The sequence below is a fragment of the Galeopterus variegatus genome, unplaced genomic scaffold (assembly GCF_000696425.1).
Source record: "Galeopterus variegatus unplaced genomic scaffold, G_variegatus-3.0.2 Scaffold496, whole genome shotgun sequence".
Classification (NCBI taxonomy): domain Eukaryota; kingdom Metazoa; phylum Chordata; class Mammalia; order Dermoptera; family Cynocephalidae; genus Galeopterus; species Galeopterus variegatus.
Window position 1 is genome coordinate 39,064 of NW_007726607.1, and position 21,780 is coordinate 60,843.

General features: G+C 34.9%; 1 protein-coding gene across 1 annotated transcript in view; it reads right to left on the reverse strand.

Moving 5' to 3' along the window:
• Positions 1 to 3,988: 3,988 nt before the first annotated feature.
• MRPS35 (mitochondrial ribosomal protein S35) overlaps positions 3,989 to 21,780 on the reverse strand; it is a 36,196-nt gene continuing 18,404 nt past the window's right edge. Inside the window, exons 5-6 of the mRNA XM_008569426.1 lie at positions 20,069 to 20,138; positions 3,989 to 4,454 (exon numbers count right to left, since the gene is read on the reverse strand). Of these exons, the coding sequence (XP_008567648.1) occupies positions 4,185 to 4,454; positions 20,069 to 20,138 (340 nt within the window). The 3' untranslated portion in view covers positions 3,989 to 4,184. The remainder of the gene's footprint in view (positions 4,455 to 20,068; positions 20,139 to 21,780) is intronic.

A 21,780-nucleotide genomic window follows, 5' to 3' on the forward strand; every position in this document is an offset into this window, starting at 1 on the left:
CAATCTGGTTCAAAATCCAAACTCAAAAACACTGTTAGATGAAGGGCCTTCATTTTTCCAATAAGCATTAAGGGAAAAAAAAAAGATACAAGGAAGAAAACACCTTAACACCATATTGGTCTCCTAGTCAAGGTCAGATTATTGTCACATATAGTAATAAAATCATTTAGAGATCTGAGCAAAAGAGCACTATTACAGTTACCCATTAGCAAATGCTTCCTGATTTTTATCTAGCTTTGTATGTTCAATTGACTAATCCTTCCCAATTCCAATCCACTTTCTTTATTTTCTAAAGCTAAGGTGCTTTTCAATAATTATGATACGGAGCTTTTTCTGTGTTGATTTCTGTAGAATAAATCTTGGGAATTTTGGTTTACAACCCTCACTTGTATACAGTACATTCTGTTTTCCCACGTATATTAGTGTTAGGTATTTCAGCTCTATCCAAATCTTCCACCAGACTTACTCCCTAAATCTTACACTCAGACTCTTAAATGTAGAATATTATAATTCAAGTCTCTAAGGATCTTGAAATTCATCTCATTCCTAAAACCTGTTTGGTTTTTTTTTTTTTTAAAAGATTACTGATAAGGAGATCTTAACCCTTGACTTGGTGTTGTCAGCAGCACACGCTCCCAAGTGAGCAAACCGGCCATCCCTATATAGGGATCCGAACCTGTGGCCTTGGTGTTATCAGCACTGCACTCTCCCAAGTGAGCCACGGGCCAGCCCTAAAACCTGTTTTTAATATGAGAACAGATTCTAAAGACAGACAATAAACACAAAGAATAGATAAGGGGAAAATCCTATCACAAGATTAATAAAATAGTACTATTATCTCAGATATTAAAACGAATTATCTGGTGGCTTAAGAGATGTTCTATTTCTTTCCCTGGTATTGATACTGGGTGAAAAAAGAGAATGACTATTTCTTTTAGTATAAAAAATATACAAAATCTCTATTGGTGGAATATTGACCACAAATAAAAATCTGATTTAAAAGGTTAATCAATTTACTTTACCTTGCTAATATTTCATAAAATTAGTTATTATAAATTTTATCAATTTCTTTCCTAATACATTATGGAAAAAACCCATACTATTGGGGAGGAGGGAGGGAGAGGAATAAAAAGATTTAAATTATCCTAAAATTATATTTAAATAAATAATTCAGGAATCTGTACAAGTTATTTGTATGCACATTCTTTTTGGAAATTATTTAGAATTGCTTTGACATCTTCCAACTAGAGCTTCTAGAAAAAAAAAAATTTCTTTCTTGGTGTTTCTCAGAATTTACTCATTCCTTAAAGTCGATAGTTTCATAGAAATAACCATAATTTAAGAAAAACATTTATTTTTGTAAGAAAACAAGCATACTCTTCTTCAGTCCATACTTTCAACCATCAGATAAACTGAGTAAACTTGGAGAGGCAAACCCAGAGACAGCCAGAAGCAAAAACAACTGGGGCTAGAAACTGCATCCTTACTGGAAGCCCAAGGGACAAAGGAGAACTTCTGCATAAAAATATTGGGAAACAACCAATGATCTCAAGGCCCAGTCAGGAACCAAGGAAAAGGTTGTTACACCCAATTAGGAAGTAATCATGCAATGTTTCCAACATTATACCTAGCCAGACCTTTAAAAAAAATTCTAACTATCCAGTATTATGAAATACTTACTAACATTGCAAAGAAAATAAACTAAATCACCCTACAATTAAGAAAACAAATTTGATCTATTTCTTAGTTTTCTAAGTGTTAAGCAACTTCTGAGCTATACAACTTAAGAGTTTAAAGTCAGAAATGACCACATTATCAATACAGCAAAAATTGTCCCCTAGAGTCCTCATTGTAAGAAAGAGTATAATGTTCATTGTATATATTGGATCAATTAACAGATTTTAAAGGACAAGGAGGATTTAACTGACACAGTGCCAATTAATTATTGATAAAATTATGACAGCAACTATTATCTTTTTGAGGCCATTTTGTATTAATCTTACAGCTCTAAGATTTTGCCATTAGGCATCAACGACTGCCACCTAAGAGGCTTCAGGTCAGTTGCTTGGAGTTGGCCAAACTGCACAAGAGGGCACAGTCCTTTACAAGATCACCCTCACTTCTGACACCAACTGTAAGTTTTGTGGGGGAAGGTTCCCCAAACCACCCTGAGGTTCAATTTCACTAGAACTCACAGAACTCAGTGAAAACTATTACACTCATGATTATGGTTTATTACTGGGAAAGGATACAGATTAAAGTCACCCAAGGGAATAAGCACGTAAAGTTGAGTCCAGAAAGGTTCCAATTGCTTTGCTTCTGGTGTCCTCTACCCCTAAAGCCAGAACACATTACTCTCTCAACATCAGTGTATGACAATATGTGCAGAGTATTGTCAATCAGAGAAGCTTGCTTAGCCTCAAAGCTTTTATTGGTGCTCCATTACGTAGGTATGATTGATTCCTTGAATGCCTGGGTAGTTGATCTCAGCTGCCAGGTGGACTGATAACTGATATTGTGTGACCGAAAGCCCCCACCCTAAGTCATGTGGTTGGTTTTTCTGGCCTGGCCAGTTTCAACTTCAGATCTTCTTGGGCTGGCTCTTACCTTAAACAAAGACACTCCTACCAGGTATGACACAGATTACCTCCTAGAAGCCAAGAACAAAGACCAGATCTCTCTTTGGGAAAGGTCAAATTCTTTACTACACAGCATTGCTCCCTCTGCTTTTATCTGCAATGTATTACTACACAGGAAGGACCACCCTAACCTGCCACCTCTTCCTATGTTCCCAAATAATCACTTTAGTTTCTTTTTTCTTTTTTTAATTTTTAAAATATTTTTTGGTGGCTGGCCGGTGCGGGGATCTGAACCCTTGAACTTGGTTTCTACTGTTTTCAAAATGTATCCTTCCTCAATCTTATTTCTATATCTGAGTTTTCCTTAACTCCTTATGAGTCTCTAAATGTACTGACACATTATATTTCTTAAAGTATGTTCTAAATATGATTTAAAAATTCAGTTTTATCCATTTTATTTTTGCTCACTATTTCCATCCAATAGAACACAACATATCTCTCTCCTTTTTGTACTCAAGGCCATATTATTGCTTATATAACCTATAGACCCTTGCCTTACTAATACCAAATCATACCTTCATTTTATACAAATGTTTTAGGCAATCATTTTGAAATTCCTTTTGACTTTCATTTGTATTCTCCAATTATTAGGCAAAATAAGTCTGTTAGGCAAATAAACTCTCAATAATTCCTTTGCTTTGATTTTAAATTAATCACTTGTCAATGACTCAATAATTCCTTTGTTTTGATTTTAATTGCTTGTCAACAACTTTGGAAGTGGTAAGAAATGACTTACAGATACACTTAAAAATTCTGAATTTACAGCTAAACCAAATGGAATATTTCTTACGGTAGTTTTCATTTTGTCATTACTCTAGTTAAATTCAAGGTCCTTATACCTTATGCTGTTCTTGAGCTGTGGCTGCTCTAACTAGGGCATCCAAATGAATATCAGCTAATCTCCACTTCTACTTTTCTAGTTTGAGGTTAGCAAAAAAAGCCCCAGAATATAGAAAGTAAGGTGCTAAACAGAGTGGAATCAACAAAAACTGCCCCCAAAAGGGAGAGATGGAACAAAAATTTTAGGTTAGAAAATACTCCCGAGGACCTGTTTCTAACCAGAATCGGTAATTGTGATAGACGAATTGGATCGACAGCAGTGATGTGAACAGAGCACTGAACTGCAAGCCAGGGGACTGGGTTCTTGTCCTAACTTCCAATACAATCAAAACCATAATTCAAAAGCATCCACTAAATGCCAACTAGAGAGGAAAAAATTGTAGCAGGTGACAAATAACAATTAAATATGTGTGTGTGTGTGTGTGTGTATATATATATATATATGAACAGTAAAGCTGTTATACAGAAATAAAATCAAAATACTTTAGAAAAACAAGAAATCACAAAGATCTTCTAATTAGTCTAATTGCCACAGTATATAAATAAGAAAATTTTGGAATAATCGTTGCCACTGTACATTAGTATGAAATAATTTTAACTCTGACATAAAACAAGTTTTTTTTCACATTTTCAATTTATATGAAATTAGTCATTGATTACAAATATCACAAAATTGATAAATCAAGATTTTTAAAATTTCATAATTCATGTCAAATTTAATAGTCTCTTCACTGATTCTTTGTACTCAGAAAGGGTATTTTCATTATCCCCCTCATTCTTAAGACTAACAACAGCCTTTTTGTAATCTTCAACTTCTTTAGTACCAAGGAGCTCTTCTTTATTTACTTCCATATTTTTCTCAGCAGCTTTAATTTGGAGAAGTGTTTCCAGGATATTTTTTTCTGAGGAACTATTTTCCCATATATACTCTTCCATGTCTGCTTCTGTTTTATTTTTTTCCCATTCTTCAGTTTTCTGAAAGAAAAAAACAAGTTCTGAAGTCTGAGAAATAAAAGACAAAGTATTTTTGTTATTTTTGTTTTTTAGGGGGAGAGAAGTTTACAAAAATGTAGAGAGCCCCTGGTTTTTGTATGTACACTCTGACTGACCTCCTTACCCAGCACTGTTATCCACCTGGACCAACAGCTTCAGGGCTGCACTCTCTATTATATGAACACCCCCCAGTCAAGCTCTATTACCACTAATGAGTTCTATCCATATGATTTACAATTTATCTGCCTTGCAAATTTCATTTATAAAGGTATACTGTTTTTCAACAGATAAAGAAAATTCATTTTTTCCTAAATCCTAACACATCAACATTTCACATTTCTGAGTTTAAAAATAATGACAGTTGAGAGGAGACTGTATTTATCTTTGAAACATGCTTTTGGGGATGACAGGAAAGACCATTATTTTTACTATAATAAAATTAAAAATGTGAAGTATGTGTGCAGTACATGATTTTTAGTCATAACTTCATATATTCTGGAATTTTGTTATCTTAACTTTCTGTCCCCATAATGGAAACAATTTTTTTGTTACTGCTTGTTTTTCCTTACAAAAATTATTATCACGCTATTCTAGGGAACACTGGTAGGTTTTGTAGTAATGTAATTCAGGTTTATGATTTAAATGGAGATGTAACATTCTGTGAAAAATCAAATAACATAGCTAATAAGTAATATGTCGTGGTTCAAAAAACTGCTAAATACCAGTCACATTCTTTCCAAATTAACATATAGCAATATTCTGAGCTAGGTTATTATAGAATCATTCACTATTCTGAGTAACGACTTTTAAAGGTGGTAAAGAATTAAGAGAAGTATGTTTGCAAGGCTGTTAGAAATAATATTCTACCTCTGAAATGTCCTCTTGAAAGAGACCCCACCTTAAGCAGACAGAACTCTAAGGCCCCTCACAGGTAACAGAGCACCAAGAAGCAGGTAAAGGATAAGAAAGTCAACATACAGAGATCAATAGTATTTCTATACACCAACAATGAACTTGCAGAAAAAGAAATCAAGAAAGCTATCCCATTTACAATAGCAACCAAAAAATAAAATACCTGGGAAGAAATTTAATGAAGGAGGTAAAAGAGCTCTACAATGAAAACTATAAAACATTGATTAGAAAAATTAAAGAAACAAAAACAAAGAAAGATATCCCATGCTCATGGATTGGAAAAATCAATATCATCAAAATGACCATACTACCCAAGCACTCTACAGATTCAATGCAATCCCCATCAATCTACCAATGACATACTTCACAGAACTAGAAAAAACAATTCAAAAATTTATATGGAACAAGAGATCCTGAGGAGCCAAAGCAATCCTGAGCAAAAAGAACAAAGTGGGGAGTATTATCACACTCCCTCACTTCAAAATATACTACAAAGCTATAGTCCTCAAAACAGCATGATACTAGCACAAAAACAGACACACAGATCAATGGAACAGAATGGAGAATTCAGAAATAAATCCACATACCTACAGCCAACTGATTTTTGACAAAGGAAACAAAAACATAACATTGGGGAAAAGACAGTCTCTTCAATAAACGGTGCTAGGAAAATTGGTGATCTTATGCTAAAGAATGAAACTAGATCCCTCTCACCATAAACCTAAATCAACTCAAAATGGATTAAAGATTAAATGTAATACCTGAAACTATAAAACTTCTAGAAGAAAACACAGGGGAAACACTTCAGGACATAGGTCTGGGCAAAGATTTTATGAATAATACTTCAGAAGCACAGGGACAAAAGCAAACATTAATAAATGGGATTATATCAAACTAAAAACCTTTTGCATAGCAAAGCAAACAATCAACAGAGTGAAAAGACAACCTGCAGAATGGGAGAAAATATTTGCAAACTCTGCATCCAGCAAGGGGTTAATATCTAGAATACACAAAGAACTCAAACAACTCAATAGTAAAAAAAATCTGATTCTAAAATGGGCAAATGAACTGAATAGACATTTCTCAAAACAAGACATACAAATGACCAACAGGTATATGAAAAAATGCTCAACATAACTATTATCACAGATATGCAAATCAAAACCACAATTAGATATCATATCACTCCAGCTAGAATAGCCCTTATTAAAAACATATAGGGCCGGCCCGGTGGCGCACTGCTACAGTGCACCGCTTGGGAAGCACGGCGGCGCTCCCGCCGAGGGTTCGGATCCCACATACAGACCGGCCGCTCACTGGCTGAGCGAGGTGCGGGGGCAACACCGAGGGTTACGATCCCGTAGCCGGTCCCGGTCCGGTACGGGCGCGACACTGAGGGTTGTGATCCGTTGCCAGTCATGAAAAAAGACAAAAAAAAAATTAAAAAAAAAAAAAAACATATAAAATAACCAATGCTGGCAAGGATTTGAAGAAAGGAGAATCCTCATATGTTGCTGATGGGAATGTAAATTAGTACAGCCATTATGGAAAACAGTACGGAGATTTCTCAAACTACAGACTATGATCCAGCAATCCCACTACTGGGTATATATACAAAGGAATGGAAATCAGCAGGTCAAAGGAATACCTGCACTTCCATGTTTATCACAGCTTTATTCACAACAGCCAAGAGTTGAAACCAACCTAAATATCCTTTAAAAGATGATTGGATAAAGAAAACAACAGAATATTACTCAGCCATAAAAAAGAATGAAATTCTACCATTTGCAGCAACATGGATGAGATTGGGGAAAATTATGTTAAGTGAAATAAGCCAGGCACGGAGAGAGAAATACCACATGTTCTCACTCATATGTGGAAACTAAAAAAGTTGATCTCATAGAAAGAGAAAGTAGAATAGTGGTTACTAAAGACTGGTGCGGGAGAAGGGGAAAGGAAGATGGGAAGAGGGTGGTCAGCAGACACAAAATAGAAAGGTAGGAAGAAAGGAGTCTAGTGTTCTATAGTAATATAGGGAAACTACAGTTAACAACAAAGTACTGTGTATCTAATAGCTAGATGACGTTCAATGTTCCTAACACAAAGAAATGACCATGTCTGAGTGATGGATATAATATGCACCCTGATATGATCACTGCACACAGTATGAATGTACACAAATATCATATTGTACTCCATAAATATATACAATTATCATGGGTCAATTAAGAAAAATAAATTAAAAAGAGAAAAAAAGAGAGAAATAGGGAGTAGAATAGCAGTTACCAGAGGTAGAGAAAGAGAGGGGGGAGGACATGGGAAAGGCTGGAAGACTGGTACAAAGTTACGGTTAGATAGGAAGAATAAGTTCTGGTGCTCTAGAGTGACAATAGCTAATAATAGTGTATTGTATATTTCAATATAGCAAGAAAAGAGGATCTTGAATGTTATAACCACAATGAAATGACAAACGTTTAGGTGATAGATATGCTAACTATTCTAATTTATCATTATACAATATACGCAAGTATTGAAACAACAAATTGTACCCTATAAACATGTACAATGAAAAAAATTAATTTAATTAAAAAAAAAAAGAAGAAGCAGCAGGGGAAGATTCTACCCATGCCACCCTTCCATCCTTATCCCCACTACAAGGTTCCATGAAGAGAAAAAAGTATTGGAAATGTGTCCCCCAAAGGCTAAAAAGGAGCCCCACCAACCAGAAACAAGCCATCGGGGATGCCAGTGAGTCAGCAAATCCCATTCAGGTCACTGATACCCAAGGATGAGGGTCCCTACCCACCACAAAGAAACCCCAAGAAGAATAAACCCTCTTTGAATCCTTCAAACTGAGTAACATTCAAGAGAAACCAGTAAGATAAGTCAGGGTGTCTTACCTGACTCCCAAATTCATGAGCCAAAGTGGGGGATCTGCACTCACAATTCCTACGTTTGCCCACCTCCTCATACTGGGTATGGCTGGGGACAATGTCCCAGTTTATATTCTAGAAATATCTTATCCAGTTGAGAATCAACTCTATGCCCCCTTTTCATCTGGTAGGGGTTTTAGGATTGGCAGGGGGGATGGGGATATTGTGAAACAACTTCCTGTTGCGCCCCTCCGCAACCCTGCTGCAAATAATGTCCAACAGCAGAACTCTGAATTTGTACATTAAAAAAATAATAACTGATAAAATTACCCTGTCCCACCTAATTTTTACTGTAATATTTGGTTAAGGAATAAATGTCAGCCCCTTAAAAATTCATATGCCCTAAATTAAACACATCATTGGTCCTATCTACTCTTGTAAATGCTTCCAATGTCTCAAGACGATGTCACAGTTTCTTCATAATTTTAACTTACAGTTGAAGTATACTTAATTTAAGAGGTTAACAAGTACAATTTTATAAAGCAGTAAGGAAAAACAGTCATTCTATCTCATTCCTGAGTGCTAGAAGACAAGCAGTCTAGACTTCAACTGTTTAAAAAGTATTCAGATCCCCATACCAGCTAGCCAAATAAAAACAAAAAAATTATGAAGTTTCATACAGGTTTTACCCGAATTTTCTTAACTGTCAATATAGATGTCTACACAGAAGAAGTAACCAAAGTACATCCACTAATAATTTTCAACATTTCATTTCTTTTCTCCTTACATTTGGTACCTACAATTCTTTGCTGGTTTACCCAGGTATGTTATAGTGGGCCATGACATTGATTCCCTCAGCCCTGAAGGTGCCCAGGTGGTGCCAGGAGCAACCACAAGCACCCTCATCCTTCATTCTCAGTAAAGAATTTTCTGTGTGTGCAATGACATGAAAAGGTCAGGAAACCCTGCACTACAGGATAATGTAAGTTTGCAGAAAACCACTGCTGTTCCAAACAGTCTCTGGGAAGGGAAACAAACTACACTTTGTAAAAGGTATGGCTTCTCACTAACCCTGTACCAATACAACACAGCATTGGGCTCCAGGTACAAGCTAAGCAAAAATCACGTTTTCTACATATTCTAGCTTTAGGATTCAAATTCTACAGAGCTGAATATAAACTCCAAGATAATGACAGTAACAATTCCAACAAATTTACTATATATAACGTATCTCAAATGTATTAATTATTTCATAAAGTATAATTTTTATTAAGAACTACCAGGATAGATTTTAACATCTCTACAGATACTAAGTATTATGGAAGTTAAATAGAGGGCCACAATCTCTTAGATTTCAGAACTTTTAGATTTTAGAACTTTTTGTATTTCAGAATTAAAATGCAGAAATATGCAGAAAGTATACGTTTAATGCAGTGCATATACCATATATTTTGTAACACCTCCAGAGGGGATCTATAGCAGCTCCCCCAATCTAACACATTACTATTTTGGCAGCAACATATATGAATATTCATAATAAATGGGATAAACAAAAAATATAAATAGCTTCTCAAATAAAGAAAAGACTATCAATTTCCAAAGCTTTTTGGGTTCCAGAATTACAGATATATATATATATATATATCTGCTATATATCTGCAATTTGCTCAAGGTCACACAGAGAGGGGTATAACACAGTATTTAACATGGGCTTTGGTGTTTCCCAGACCTGAGTTTAAATCCTTACTTCATCACTTACTCCCGTAATAGGTGAGTTCCTTCAGCTTGAATCTCTTTAAGAACTGACTTCACAGGGCTGAGAATTAAAAGAAGTAAGGAATATCCATGTACTTAGAGCACCTGGCTTGTAGTAAACACTACATAAATATACACATTCAGTATAATCCACATCAAAATACCAATGACATTCTTCACAGAAACAGAAAAATTGATCTTAGAATTTGTATGGAATCACAAAAGACCCTGTCAAAGCAGCCTTGAACAAAAAGAACCAAGTTGAAGGCAAAACACTTTCTGACTTCAAAATATACTACAAAGCAACAGTAACCAAAACAGCACAGTGCTGGCATAAAACCAGACAAACAGACCAGTGTAACAGAATAGAGAGCCCAGAAACAAACCCACATGCCAACATAGGTGCCAAGAATATACAGCGGGGAAAGGACAGTCTCTTCAATAAATGGTACTAGGAAAATTGGATATCCACATGCAGAAGATTGTAACTAGACCCTATCTCTCACCATACACAGAAATCAACTCAAAATGGATTAAAGACTTAAATTTAAGATCCAAAACTATGAAACTACTAGAAGAAAATATAGGGAGAACACTTCATTAAATTGGGCTGAGCAAGGCTTTCTTGAACAAGATTCAGAGGAACAGGAAACAAAAGCAAACATAGAAAAAATGGATTACATGAAACTAAAAAGCTTCTGCAAAGCAAAGAAAATGATCAACAAAGTGAAGAGACAACCTACAGAATGGGTGCACAAGTATTTGCAAACTATGCATCTGACAAGGGACCAATATCAAGAATACATGAGGAACTCAAACCACTCAACAGCAAGAAAAATAATCCAATTTAAAAATAGGCAAAAGACCTGAAAAGAAATTTCTTAAAGAAATTTGAAACTGAGTCACATAAGAGGGAAAACTCTGTGATAGAGTTCTAGGAGTTACCTGGACAGTATCTGGGCAGGAGGCCTTTCCTGTCCATCTTTGGGCCCTGGATCATCACACTCCAGCCAACTGAACTAACCGGCCAGCCCCTGAGCAAACATTTCTCAAAAGAAAACATACAAATGGCCAACAAGTAAATGAAAAAATGCTAAAAATCACTAATCATCAGGGAAATTAAAATTAAAACCACAATAAGATATTTCACCCCAGTTAGAATGGCTATTCCTAATAAGACAGAAAATAAATTCTGGCGAGGGTGTGAAGAAAAAGGAATCCTCCTACACTGTTGGTGGGAATGTAAATTGGTACAGCCATTGTGGAAAACAGCATGGAGGTTCCTCAGAGAACTAAAAATAGATCTACCTATGACCCAGTTATCTCGCCACTGGGTACATACCCAAAGGAAATGAAATCAATATATTGAAGAGACACCTGCATACCGAAGTTCATCGCAATAGCTAAGAGATGGAATCAAGCCCATCAACAGGTGAATGGATAAAAAAACTGTGGTTTATAAACACAATGGAATACTATTCAGCTAGAAAAAGAAATTACATCCTGTCATTTGCAGCAACATGGATGGAACTGGAAACCATCATGTTAAGTCAGTCAGGCACAGAAAGATAAATACTGCATGATCTCACTCATATGTGGAATCTAAAAGAAAAAAGTGGCTCTCATAGAAGTAGATAGTAGAATAATGATTATCACAGGCTGGGAGGAGTGAGGGGGTAAGAGAGGAGGAGAAATGGTGGAATAATGGGTACAAAACCATGCTACCTACCTGCTACCTACCTTAAATGAATCATTGTGCAATATATTCATGTACTGAAACATACTATACCCCGCAAAAATGTACAAGTAAATGTTAAAAATATAAAATAAAATAAAAGTAGTTTAGATACAGCAAAAGGCAGGATTAATGAACTCAAAGACAGAGCAATAGAAAACTATATTGTTACATGTATCAGAGCTACTTAATAATGCAGTTATCAAATCTGTACTATGAGATTGTAACTATGAATTCTGAAGCCTTCTTTATATTATTTATAGTAATTAACTCCTCTAAGGTTTATGGTGAATCTATTCAACAAGTTCCAACAAATCTAAAACTGGGAGGGTAACTCATACGTGTCCTATAGAAATAAACATGTTTAATTTTTTAAAAAAGTTTGCAAAGGGCCGGCCCCGTGGCTCACTCGGGAGAGTGTGGCGCTGGTAGTGCCGAGGCCGCGGGTTCGGATCGTATATAGGGATGGCCGGTGCGCTCACTGGCTGAGCATGGTGCGGACAACACCGTGCTGAGGGTCGCAATCCCCTTACCAATCAAAAAAAAAAAAAAAAGGTTGCAAAAACTGATTACAGGAAATTTAGTCTGAATCGGCAATCCCTAAATTTATTTTACAGTAGTTATTGCTACTGTAAAAACCTGTAATTATCACTTTCAAAAACCTACACTTAGACTTCTGACTTAAAAAGCTATAGCGCTAGGTTCACAAAAAGAAAAAATTAGATATCATGTACCTCCTGGTGGAAGACTATAATACCAACTATGAAGTAGTTTTACCCAAAAAAATCTAACGAGAATCAGATTAAGCCTCTAGATTCAACTATCAATTTAAAGGAAATATATATAACAATGGAACACATTAAATTACATTATGGTGATACACTCAGCAAAATGCAAATGACAGGAAAGCCCACAGGAAAAAAACACAAGATTTATTCAATAAATAAACTGCAAAAAACCAGTTTGATAGACAAAGCTCCTCTTTGGTTTGTGACTCCTATGGGGCATTCTTTCAAAAAACATTTACTGAGAAACTACTATGTGCTTGGGTAGTACTAAGAGAAGCTGGACATCTCGAGGACACCCTAGCTAACTGTTTTCATATCCAAACATTTTAGAAAAAGGTACATTGGCTTGTTCATATTAACCAACTGCTGAAATTTCCCTTTGGCTGAAATGAAGACCAGAGTTGGCTAAAACAAAAAACACCTTGTTATTCTAACACGGTAATAGTGATACTGGAACAAAATTAATTCAATTTATAAGCGAATTATTTTACATGAGACTATTAACTCTACTAAATAGTTTTGTTTAAGTGATTTTAAAAAGTCCATTAGAGAAAATTTCAAAAGTACACAAAAGTGAAGAGGATAGCACAACGAGCATCCACTTACCATCACCCAGCTTCCACAATTAACTCACGGCCTGTCTTGTTTCATATAAGCCTCTACCCTCTACCCCCTTCCTATGCCCTCATTGAATTATTTTGAAGGAAATCACAGATGTTATGCCATCTCATCCATAATATATTAGTATTATTCTTTAAAAAATAAGGACTATTTTAAAAACTATACCCACAATACCATTATTAACTTGCTGGTGTTTTGATTCACAAGAGCTTAACCTAGGTTAGTTTATTCATTTGTTAAATCTATCAGCCTCAATTCCTGTGTGCAGATTACTGGCTCCTGGCAGCTATGTTTCCCTGGTATGTATCATTTCCCATCTGGCCACAGTTACTGGACAAAGCCTGACTGAAGCAGAGTAATTCTCTTGGAGTTTGAATCCAAAGAGAGAATTTAGCTTATTTTAGTTTGTCTCTCTCCTTAACCCCTGCTCCTGGGTGGCTAGTCCTATAAATTCTGAAATAGTCAGTGTCATGCTTTCTAATATTTAGACTGGAGGAGGAGAGTAGATCAGTCTACAGAGAGAAAAAATGAGGCAGTTGCCTATAAAGAAATAAAGCCCGCAGACTAAGAACCCTCACATTGTCCTAGTTTCTGTTCCTGCCCATTTCCGGCAATTCATAGCATCCTTGCCCTTGTATCTTTTCTGTGTAAGCTACCTTGAGTGAGTTTCTATGACTTGCAACAAGGGGCTCTTAACTAATGCAGAGTACTCAGGAGAGGCTGGGGATAGAAAGTGTTTAGAACTGTCAGTACATACATGATAATTTACATCACCTGGGAGAAGATACAGAATGAGGAAGGAAGAGGCAAAGGACAAAAATAGTTCAATTTAATCCTTTTAGAGTTAACATATAGCAGACATTTCTAGAAACATGATACATCCCAGTTAGAAATTCTGCAGTTAAGATGGCTTGGTACTATTTATAAATAAGCAGTATCTTTCCAAGAAGTTATATTTAAAAGTAACAGTTTTGAAATACAATTTTTATATTTATAGACTTAAGATGGCCTTTTGCAATAGTTTCCCTTTTCAACACTTTTATTAACTTCAATGTCCATCAGCAAAAAGTTAACTGTCTTATTCAGGACCTCTAAAAATAGGGGGTTAGTTAATACTAAAGGGATAATAATACAGAATTGAATTCCGATACAGTGAGCAGGTTTAATTTTATATACATCTTCATAGAAAAGATGGAAGTTACTAAAAAGTAGAAGGAAAAAAATGATCTATAATTCTATCACCCAAAGATAGTTAATCAATACTGGTAACACTTGGTCCTTCTACATTCATTTTTTTTTTTTTTGTCCTTTTTTTTTTTTTTTTTTGAGACCAGCCGCACTGCGCTCAGCCAGTGAGCGCCGGCCATCCCTATATAGGATCCGAACCCGCGGCGGGAGCGCTACTGCGCTCCCAGCGCCGCACTCTCCTGAGTGCGCCATGGGCTCGGCCCTACATTCATTTTTTAAATACACTGTTATGATTAAATTTTATTCACAATTTGGTACTCTTATAGTCACTCTCAAATTTTTAGCTTCTAAAATCAGACTCGGCATTGAAGTGTTCACTTGTTTAAGAGTTTCTTTTTTTGAAGTGTGGTTGGAATGTATTCATTTTAAAGCACAAACAACAGCATATTCAAATTACTGGGGGCAATTAAAAATACCACTGTAAGCTCAAGTTGATCATCATTTAGGCAAAGAGTTCGATTAACTTGTAGACTCCTATTTTAATACTATGCCGATTAAACATTTATAATTTCATTATTTAATTTATAAGTATGTATATAATACAGATACACAGATGCACACACAAGCACATAAACATATGGCCTCTCTTTTCCTCCCTGCTTGCAATGAGAGAAACTGCCCTGATCACAAGCCTAGAAGAAGCAACTTTTCAGTCCATCTGATCCTGTTCTCTTTTCCAGTTGGCTCGATTATTCATTTATTCATTCATGCAATAAGTATTTATTGCACAACTACTGTGGCAGAAAAGTGTGTTCTTATAGAATTCTCAGTCTAATGGTAGACCTGAAGTTGAGTAGGAGCCAGTCTGACGAAGAGTACAATCCCAGTACAGGAAACAGCATCCACGAAGGCCCTGATGCACGAAAGAGCTTAGAACATTCGAGGAAGTGAATGAAGGCCAGTGACAGGAAAGTGGCATGGGATGAGGCTGAACAGCTATTAGAACACTCACTACATGCCAGGCACTATGCTAAGTGCCTTATGTGTATTAACTCATTCAACCCTCACAACAACCCTATGAGTTAGTACTATTATCATCTGTTTTACAAACCAGGAAATTGAAGCGCAGAGCAATTGAATAATTTGCCCACAACCACACTGCTTGCTACTGGCAGAACATGTTCTAAGGAACACAGAGACATGATGAAAATAATATTAAAAGAACAAAACAATAGCTTAATTTGAATCTATCATCTTTTTTTCCCTTGTAAGTATAAACTCAATACAAAGAAAAACATATAGTAGCTAATTCATGTAATGGTCAGTGTATTCTGATGTAACAGAAGGCAAAGCAATATCTGCTCCACTAAGCATACAAATTTGTTACCTCCTACCATCTTATTTACAACTCCCTTTGCCTAAGACATGAATCACAGTAATATTCCACTTCTCATGATTACAAGTAAGGCATTGTGCTGTACGAAAGAAAAGTTACCCATTAAAAATAAATACCAAGTAATTTCAAAATCATAAAAAATAGGAAGAGGCAAATAATAATAACGAATAAAAAGTGAAAAAAAAATACTGCCAATTCTTCACCTACAAAAGTTAAATCTTTAACTGAATATGTCAAGAAATTTAATTCAACTTAGATCAGTTTTAAAACACATTTACGGAATGCTAATATGCCAGACACTAGATGCTGGGAATATAAAGCTGAATGAAAGATACAGTCCCTGCCTCAGTGATTTCACTGTCTAACGGGGTCAGGCAGACATGTACGTACGCAATTATCGTAAAAGCAATAAAAGGAATGCTAACTGGAGGAGGGAAAAAAGATGGACAGGAAACATCTCAGAGAAGTTACATTTGAGGTATATTGAAGGATTCATAGGAATCTGCAAGGCTGATCAAATCAAAAAAAGAATTATAAACAAAGAGAATAACATATGCAAAGTTATGAAAGAACATATTATGTTCATTGTGGCTGAGGTATAGGGTACATAACCTATACTTCCTGAGTAGCTGGTAATGAGGTGGCAAATTGCTGTGAATGACATGCTAAGGAGTTTGGACTTTACCTAGGTAACAGGGAACCACTGAAGGATTTTGTAAGGAATGTGATATAACAGATTTGTTTTATAGAACAAATACTCTAACATTAATATGAAAAAGGGATGAAACAGGAAAGTTATACCCTTGTACACAAGAACTAAATTAGTGGCTGAATGCAAGAAAGAGCAAACAACGTTCAAAGGTCTCTGATAGAACCTGGAAATACATATGTATCTGAGCATATATACACAATCACAACGAACTCATAAATCCAACGGATTAAATGGTGATTATGGCTCTGCAAAAGGATTCTTCATTTTTAATCAGAAATAGTTGCAATAAGGTTCCCTTTCATAATGAACTCTTTTAGTGAGTGTAAAATTATCCAACTTTAAAAAATTTTTTATTCGTAACTTTTTGAAATTTTTGTTATATAACTTTTTAGAACCACTTTATTACAAAGCTAGATATATTTCTGGCACTATCGTGAAATCCAAATAAGATAGCTAAAAATTTAAATTTTAAGAAAACAACCATTAGTAATTCAATATCGAAACCATCTAAGAATCTTTGAATTTGATTTCTGATCTCTACAGTTTCTAAAGCAAATGTTTGGGTTTTATGCTATCTTTTGTGCAAGTCGTTCTTGTTTCATTTGATCATTTTTTAACCTAACCACTTGTGGAAGGTTTAAAGAATACCATGCAACAAAAGTTAAAATTTAGGAAGTTTTGTTATTATCGGTTATGTCAAATTTTGAGTAGGATACATGTTTTAAAAATGCAAATATAGCAGAGTACAGATCTGACTTTACTTGTATAAACTCTGTCAAAGTAAATATATCTGCATACAGAAATCAGGAATACAATAAATGAGGCTGAAATTTTAAGAAAAAAAAATCTTTCTTCATTTCAGTGTTATTAATATTGATAGCCACTTACTGAGAGCCCACTATTTGCCACTTAATGTAAATTCTCCCTGATGCATCCAAAGACCCTTAGAAAACTGAGCCTCAGAGGTTAAATGGTTGACTAAGGTTACACAGATTGTAAGTAACAGAACTGGGATTCAAATCCAGGTCAGCATGGCTCCAATGGTTAAAACAATTCACTTCTATGCTAACAATATATAATACTGAAATATTAAACCAAATTTCCCCAAGTCTCTTTGCTTCTTTAATCTGCTGAAAGATAACTGGTCTAGTGTATATTTGTCTCTTATCACCTTTCTAGCACTGAAATAATAGTTCTTTGAAGCACTACTAAGCCTCTATGTCTGAAACCTATGCTTCATGAAGTCTATGCTTATTGAAGTCTATAGTTCAACTGTTTTGAATAGTACACAACAGAAACATTCTTATACGGAAGTCTAGATGAATACTTTTTCAGAGAGGTTTTAGTACTATGTGCTACATAAAACTACCAACTACTTTCCTTTCAGTGCTACTTAGAGGTAATCTCCATGGAAAGGTTAAAAAGCCAAGGGAAGCACATATTGCATATTAAATGCTCAAAGTCAGCCTATAAAAAATAAAGCAATGGATTAAAATGGGAGCTCTCTAAATATCTGATTAAATATCAGGTGGTAACATCAGATTCATTTTTTTTTTTTTTTTTGGCAACTGGTCAATACAGGAATCTGAACCCTTGATCTTGGTGTTAAAGATACCATGCTATAACCAAGTGAGCTAACTAGCCAGACTTAACATCAGTTTCAAGTATGAATTCCTTACTGGTGAAGGAAAAACTGATTCCAATGAACAAAAATTCTGTTCCAGCAGCTCTGCAAAATTTCACAGCTCATCTACATTCTCTTAAAGCTTCACTGATGATACTTGTTTGGAAAGGACCAAGAGCCAATTTTAATAAAGAAATTCTTTATATCTGTTTAGGACAATTGTAAGTGGCCACTCATCCTGGCGTCAAAGTAACTAGCATTAAAAATACATTCTCTTAAAGCTTCACTGATGATACTTGTTTGGAAAGGACCAAGAGCCAATTTTAATAAAGAAATTCTTTATGTCTGTTTAGGACAATTGTAAGTGGCCACTCATCCTGGCGTCAAAGTAACTAGCATTAAAAATCAAAGGCTTCTTGCGTGAATCTAGAATACAAGCTTGTTTGGATTCTATGTCATGGAACCACAGAGAGAAATCAGTAAGTCAACTTTCACTGAATTTATTTATACCTATCATTTCCTTTGGGGAAAATTCATTTTACATTCTGCTGGTAAAATAAGAAACTCAAAACTGGATGGCTTTTATTGTTGTTATTAACTCTTTAAGCCAGCAGCCATAGAGCTGTAGCTAATTCAGCCATATTGCTGGTTCAAAAGGGAACTTAATTTAACTTAAGGCAAAGGCATTTCTAAAATCAATCAACAGGAAAGGAAGATTAACTGCTATTATGATGTTGCTCCTGAAGCCAGGAACTAGAAAATTCAGATGAATTATGATAATGAGAATACCTCAAAAGAAGAGAAAAGCTACCAGCTACTTTTTGTTCTTTACTAGCCCCACAATAAAGTTTTTTTCTTTCACTTCCCACTCATCCTCTTGCGTTAAACTGTTTTATTATTAATATCAATGAAATGCTGTGAGCAGTTTAGAGAGCAGCTGCATGTGTTCACAGAATCACAGTTTCTCGGGGCTGGAAGGAGATCCAATAGCCATCTAATGCAACCACCTATCCAAGGACTATGCTTCTTTTATCATATCTCTCCTAAGTGGCCATGGCTGGAACACTGGCTACCTATCACAGCAGTCCACTGCTTCTTTGGATGGCTCTCTTAGACAGTTCTCACCCAGTGAATTGAAGTCTCACTGTTGCTTCCACCTTGTTGTGTTTCTAAGGGTCATGTAAATCTAAGCTCTCTTTCATATGAAGTCCTTTGAGCATCTGAAGAGTGACCCCCCTCACTAGCTATCTCTATTACTTAAAATGTTACTAACATGAAATGCTATTGAGTTCCCTGCCTATGTTGGGCAAGCTACAACAAATTTAATTTCCATGTACACCTAAAATTATTGTAATTTTTAAAAATAAAAGTTAAAACACTGAGTTACCTAAACATATTGGTTACCAACTTTAAATCAGATGAGGTGATGCTCAAGTACAGCAAAATGTTCCTTACAAATTTATATATTTATACTAAAACTCAATAAATTCAGACAAGAATATTTTAATACTATTTGAATTAATTGCCCTTAATTGTCCCTAATGTATAACAGTCAAATGTTCACACAGAAGACTACGTGCTAACTAAAAATTTTAATAAACATTTAAAATACCTTCCTACAAAGTTTTAGAGCTTTGTTCTGTAGTGTATTTGAAAAACGGGATGATTTATAAATTCTCAAGTTATACAGATGATGATTACTCTTCCATAACTGAGAACTTTCCCCCAAAGTCAAACAAAAAAAGTAAAAAACTATAAACTTTCCAGCCAAAGTAAAAAACTCTGAATTTTAAAGGTATTTTAGGCATATGATTTCAATAAGGTCCTGAGGTAGACTGAATAATCTATTTCAAGATTCTCACCTTTAATATCAGTAGGAACTACCTACGACATTTCATACATGCTTATATTATTCAGTGGTTCACAAAATACTCAACTGAAGTTAACATCTAAATTACACTGACAAATCATTAAACATTCATGCACACTTACCCAAGACTCATGGTATAAAACTGTTAGTAGATACATTGCATAATCATAATTCTGTCTCTTTAATGGGCACCTTTAAAAGAGAAAGAGGAGGGAAGTCAAAATTCTAAAAACTAAATATACAGAATAATTTGCAAACTATACAATACACTAAACACGGAAGATAACATTTCCAGGTATTCCTTCTCTGCTTTAAAATGTGTTTTTCTTAGAATAAGAATGGTCTATGTAGTTCATTACTTGAGGATATTGAACACTGGTGTTATTTTTATCTTTATTTAGAATATCTCCTTGCTTTCATCATTAATGGAGTTATTTGTATATAATAATAGCTTTATGCTATTTTAATATGATTGTGTCCAATCCAAGTTCCCTTCACCACCTCAGCACTAAGAATCTGCTGTACAGCATGACTATATCTGATGAGTTCATTTAAAAAAGAGGTAATAGATGCTAACCTGAACGTTCATCTTGATTTTCCCCAGAGCTGATTTTTTAAAAAATGAGCTACACTAAATAATGCTGTATTGTTGCTGCTATATTTAAAATGAAACTAATAACCTAAATTAGGCAAAACTTTTACATACATGTTAAGCTTTTAGGGTAATAAAATAATATACAAAACAATTACTTCCAACTTCTTTAAATATAAAATAAAACCATCATATAACAAATGACTTCAGCTATACCCTGCTTACTCTATACATACATTTATTTAATAGTAGTTTACTTTAAAGAGTTGTTACTATAAAACATATATACACACTAATACTTGTAAACCTAGGAAAAAAACATTGGATACTTACAGAATTTCAAACAATAACATTTTAAAGGTATTTTTTAAGTTGCACAAACTCAAAATGCAATATTATCGTACATTGTCTAGAGACAGTAAAAGAACTATTTCCTAATATATTTCAAATCTATTTTCCCCCATATGGTAATAATCAAGCACTGTATTTCCCAAGCCTTCTCTGCCTCCACACTGTTGCCATCTCTGCATGTGGGTCCTGTTCCTTCTTCCCACCACTAAGAATCATGATATAAGCCTTAATTGATATTGACACCTCCAAATGCTTTGAAACTGGGATAGGAGAGAAAAGATCTGCCCACTCACTTTTCTCTGAAGGCAGGTTTTTAGTATTTTGAGATAATTTAGACACAGCCCAAGTATAATTCTAAAAATAAAACAAGCATTTAGTAAAAACATACCAACAACCTTTTTTTACCTCAAATGAAAATGACCTAATTTATAAAAATTCATATACGATAAACTTAATACTCCTTTTACAAACTTCTACTCTGACTCTGAAATTCTGCTTATTTACAAAAGTGTCTTGATAAATTTCCACATATGTAATTTAATACTTTTAATTTTGAACTATAAGATTTTTACATACTTTGCCTTTGTAAAAACCTGTTTAATCCTTCATCACCAGCAAATCATATTTCTGTCTTCTTCTAACATCTCCCTGAGATTTATACACACAGATATATTAAAATCAAGATTAAAAATAATGATAACTTAGCTAAGCAAGCCTCTCTATGTACATAAAGATCACAGCAACAGCAGGCTAGTGGGAAGATATCATAAATATGAATTAGACAACTTCTCTGACATAATAAGTTGACATAAAAGGCTTCCCCTATCTTCAAGGTAATTTTTTAAAAAAGGACTGCCAGGCGATTGGAAGACGATAAAGAAATGCACAATG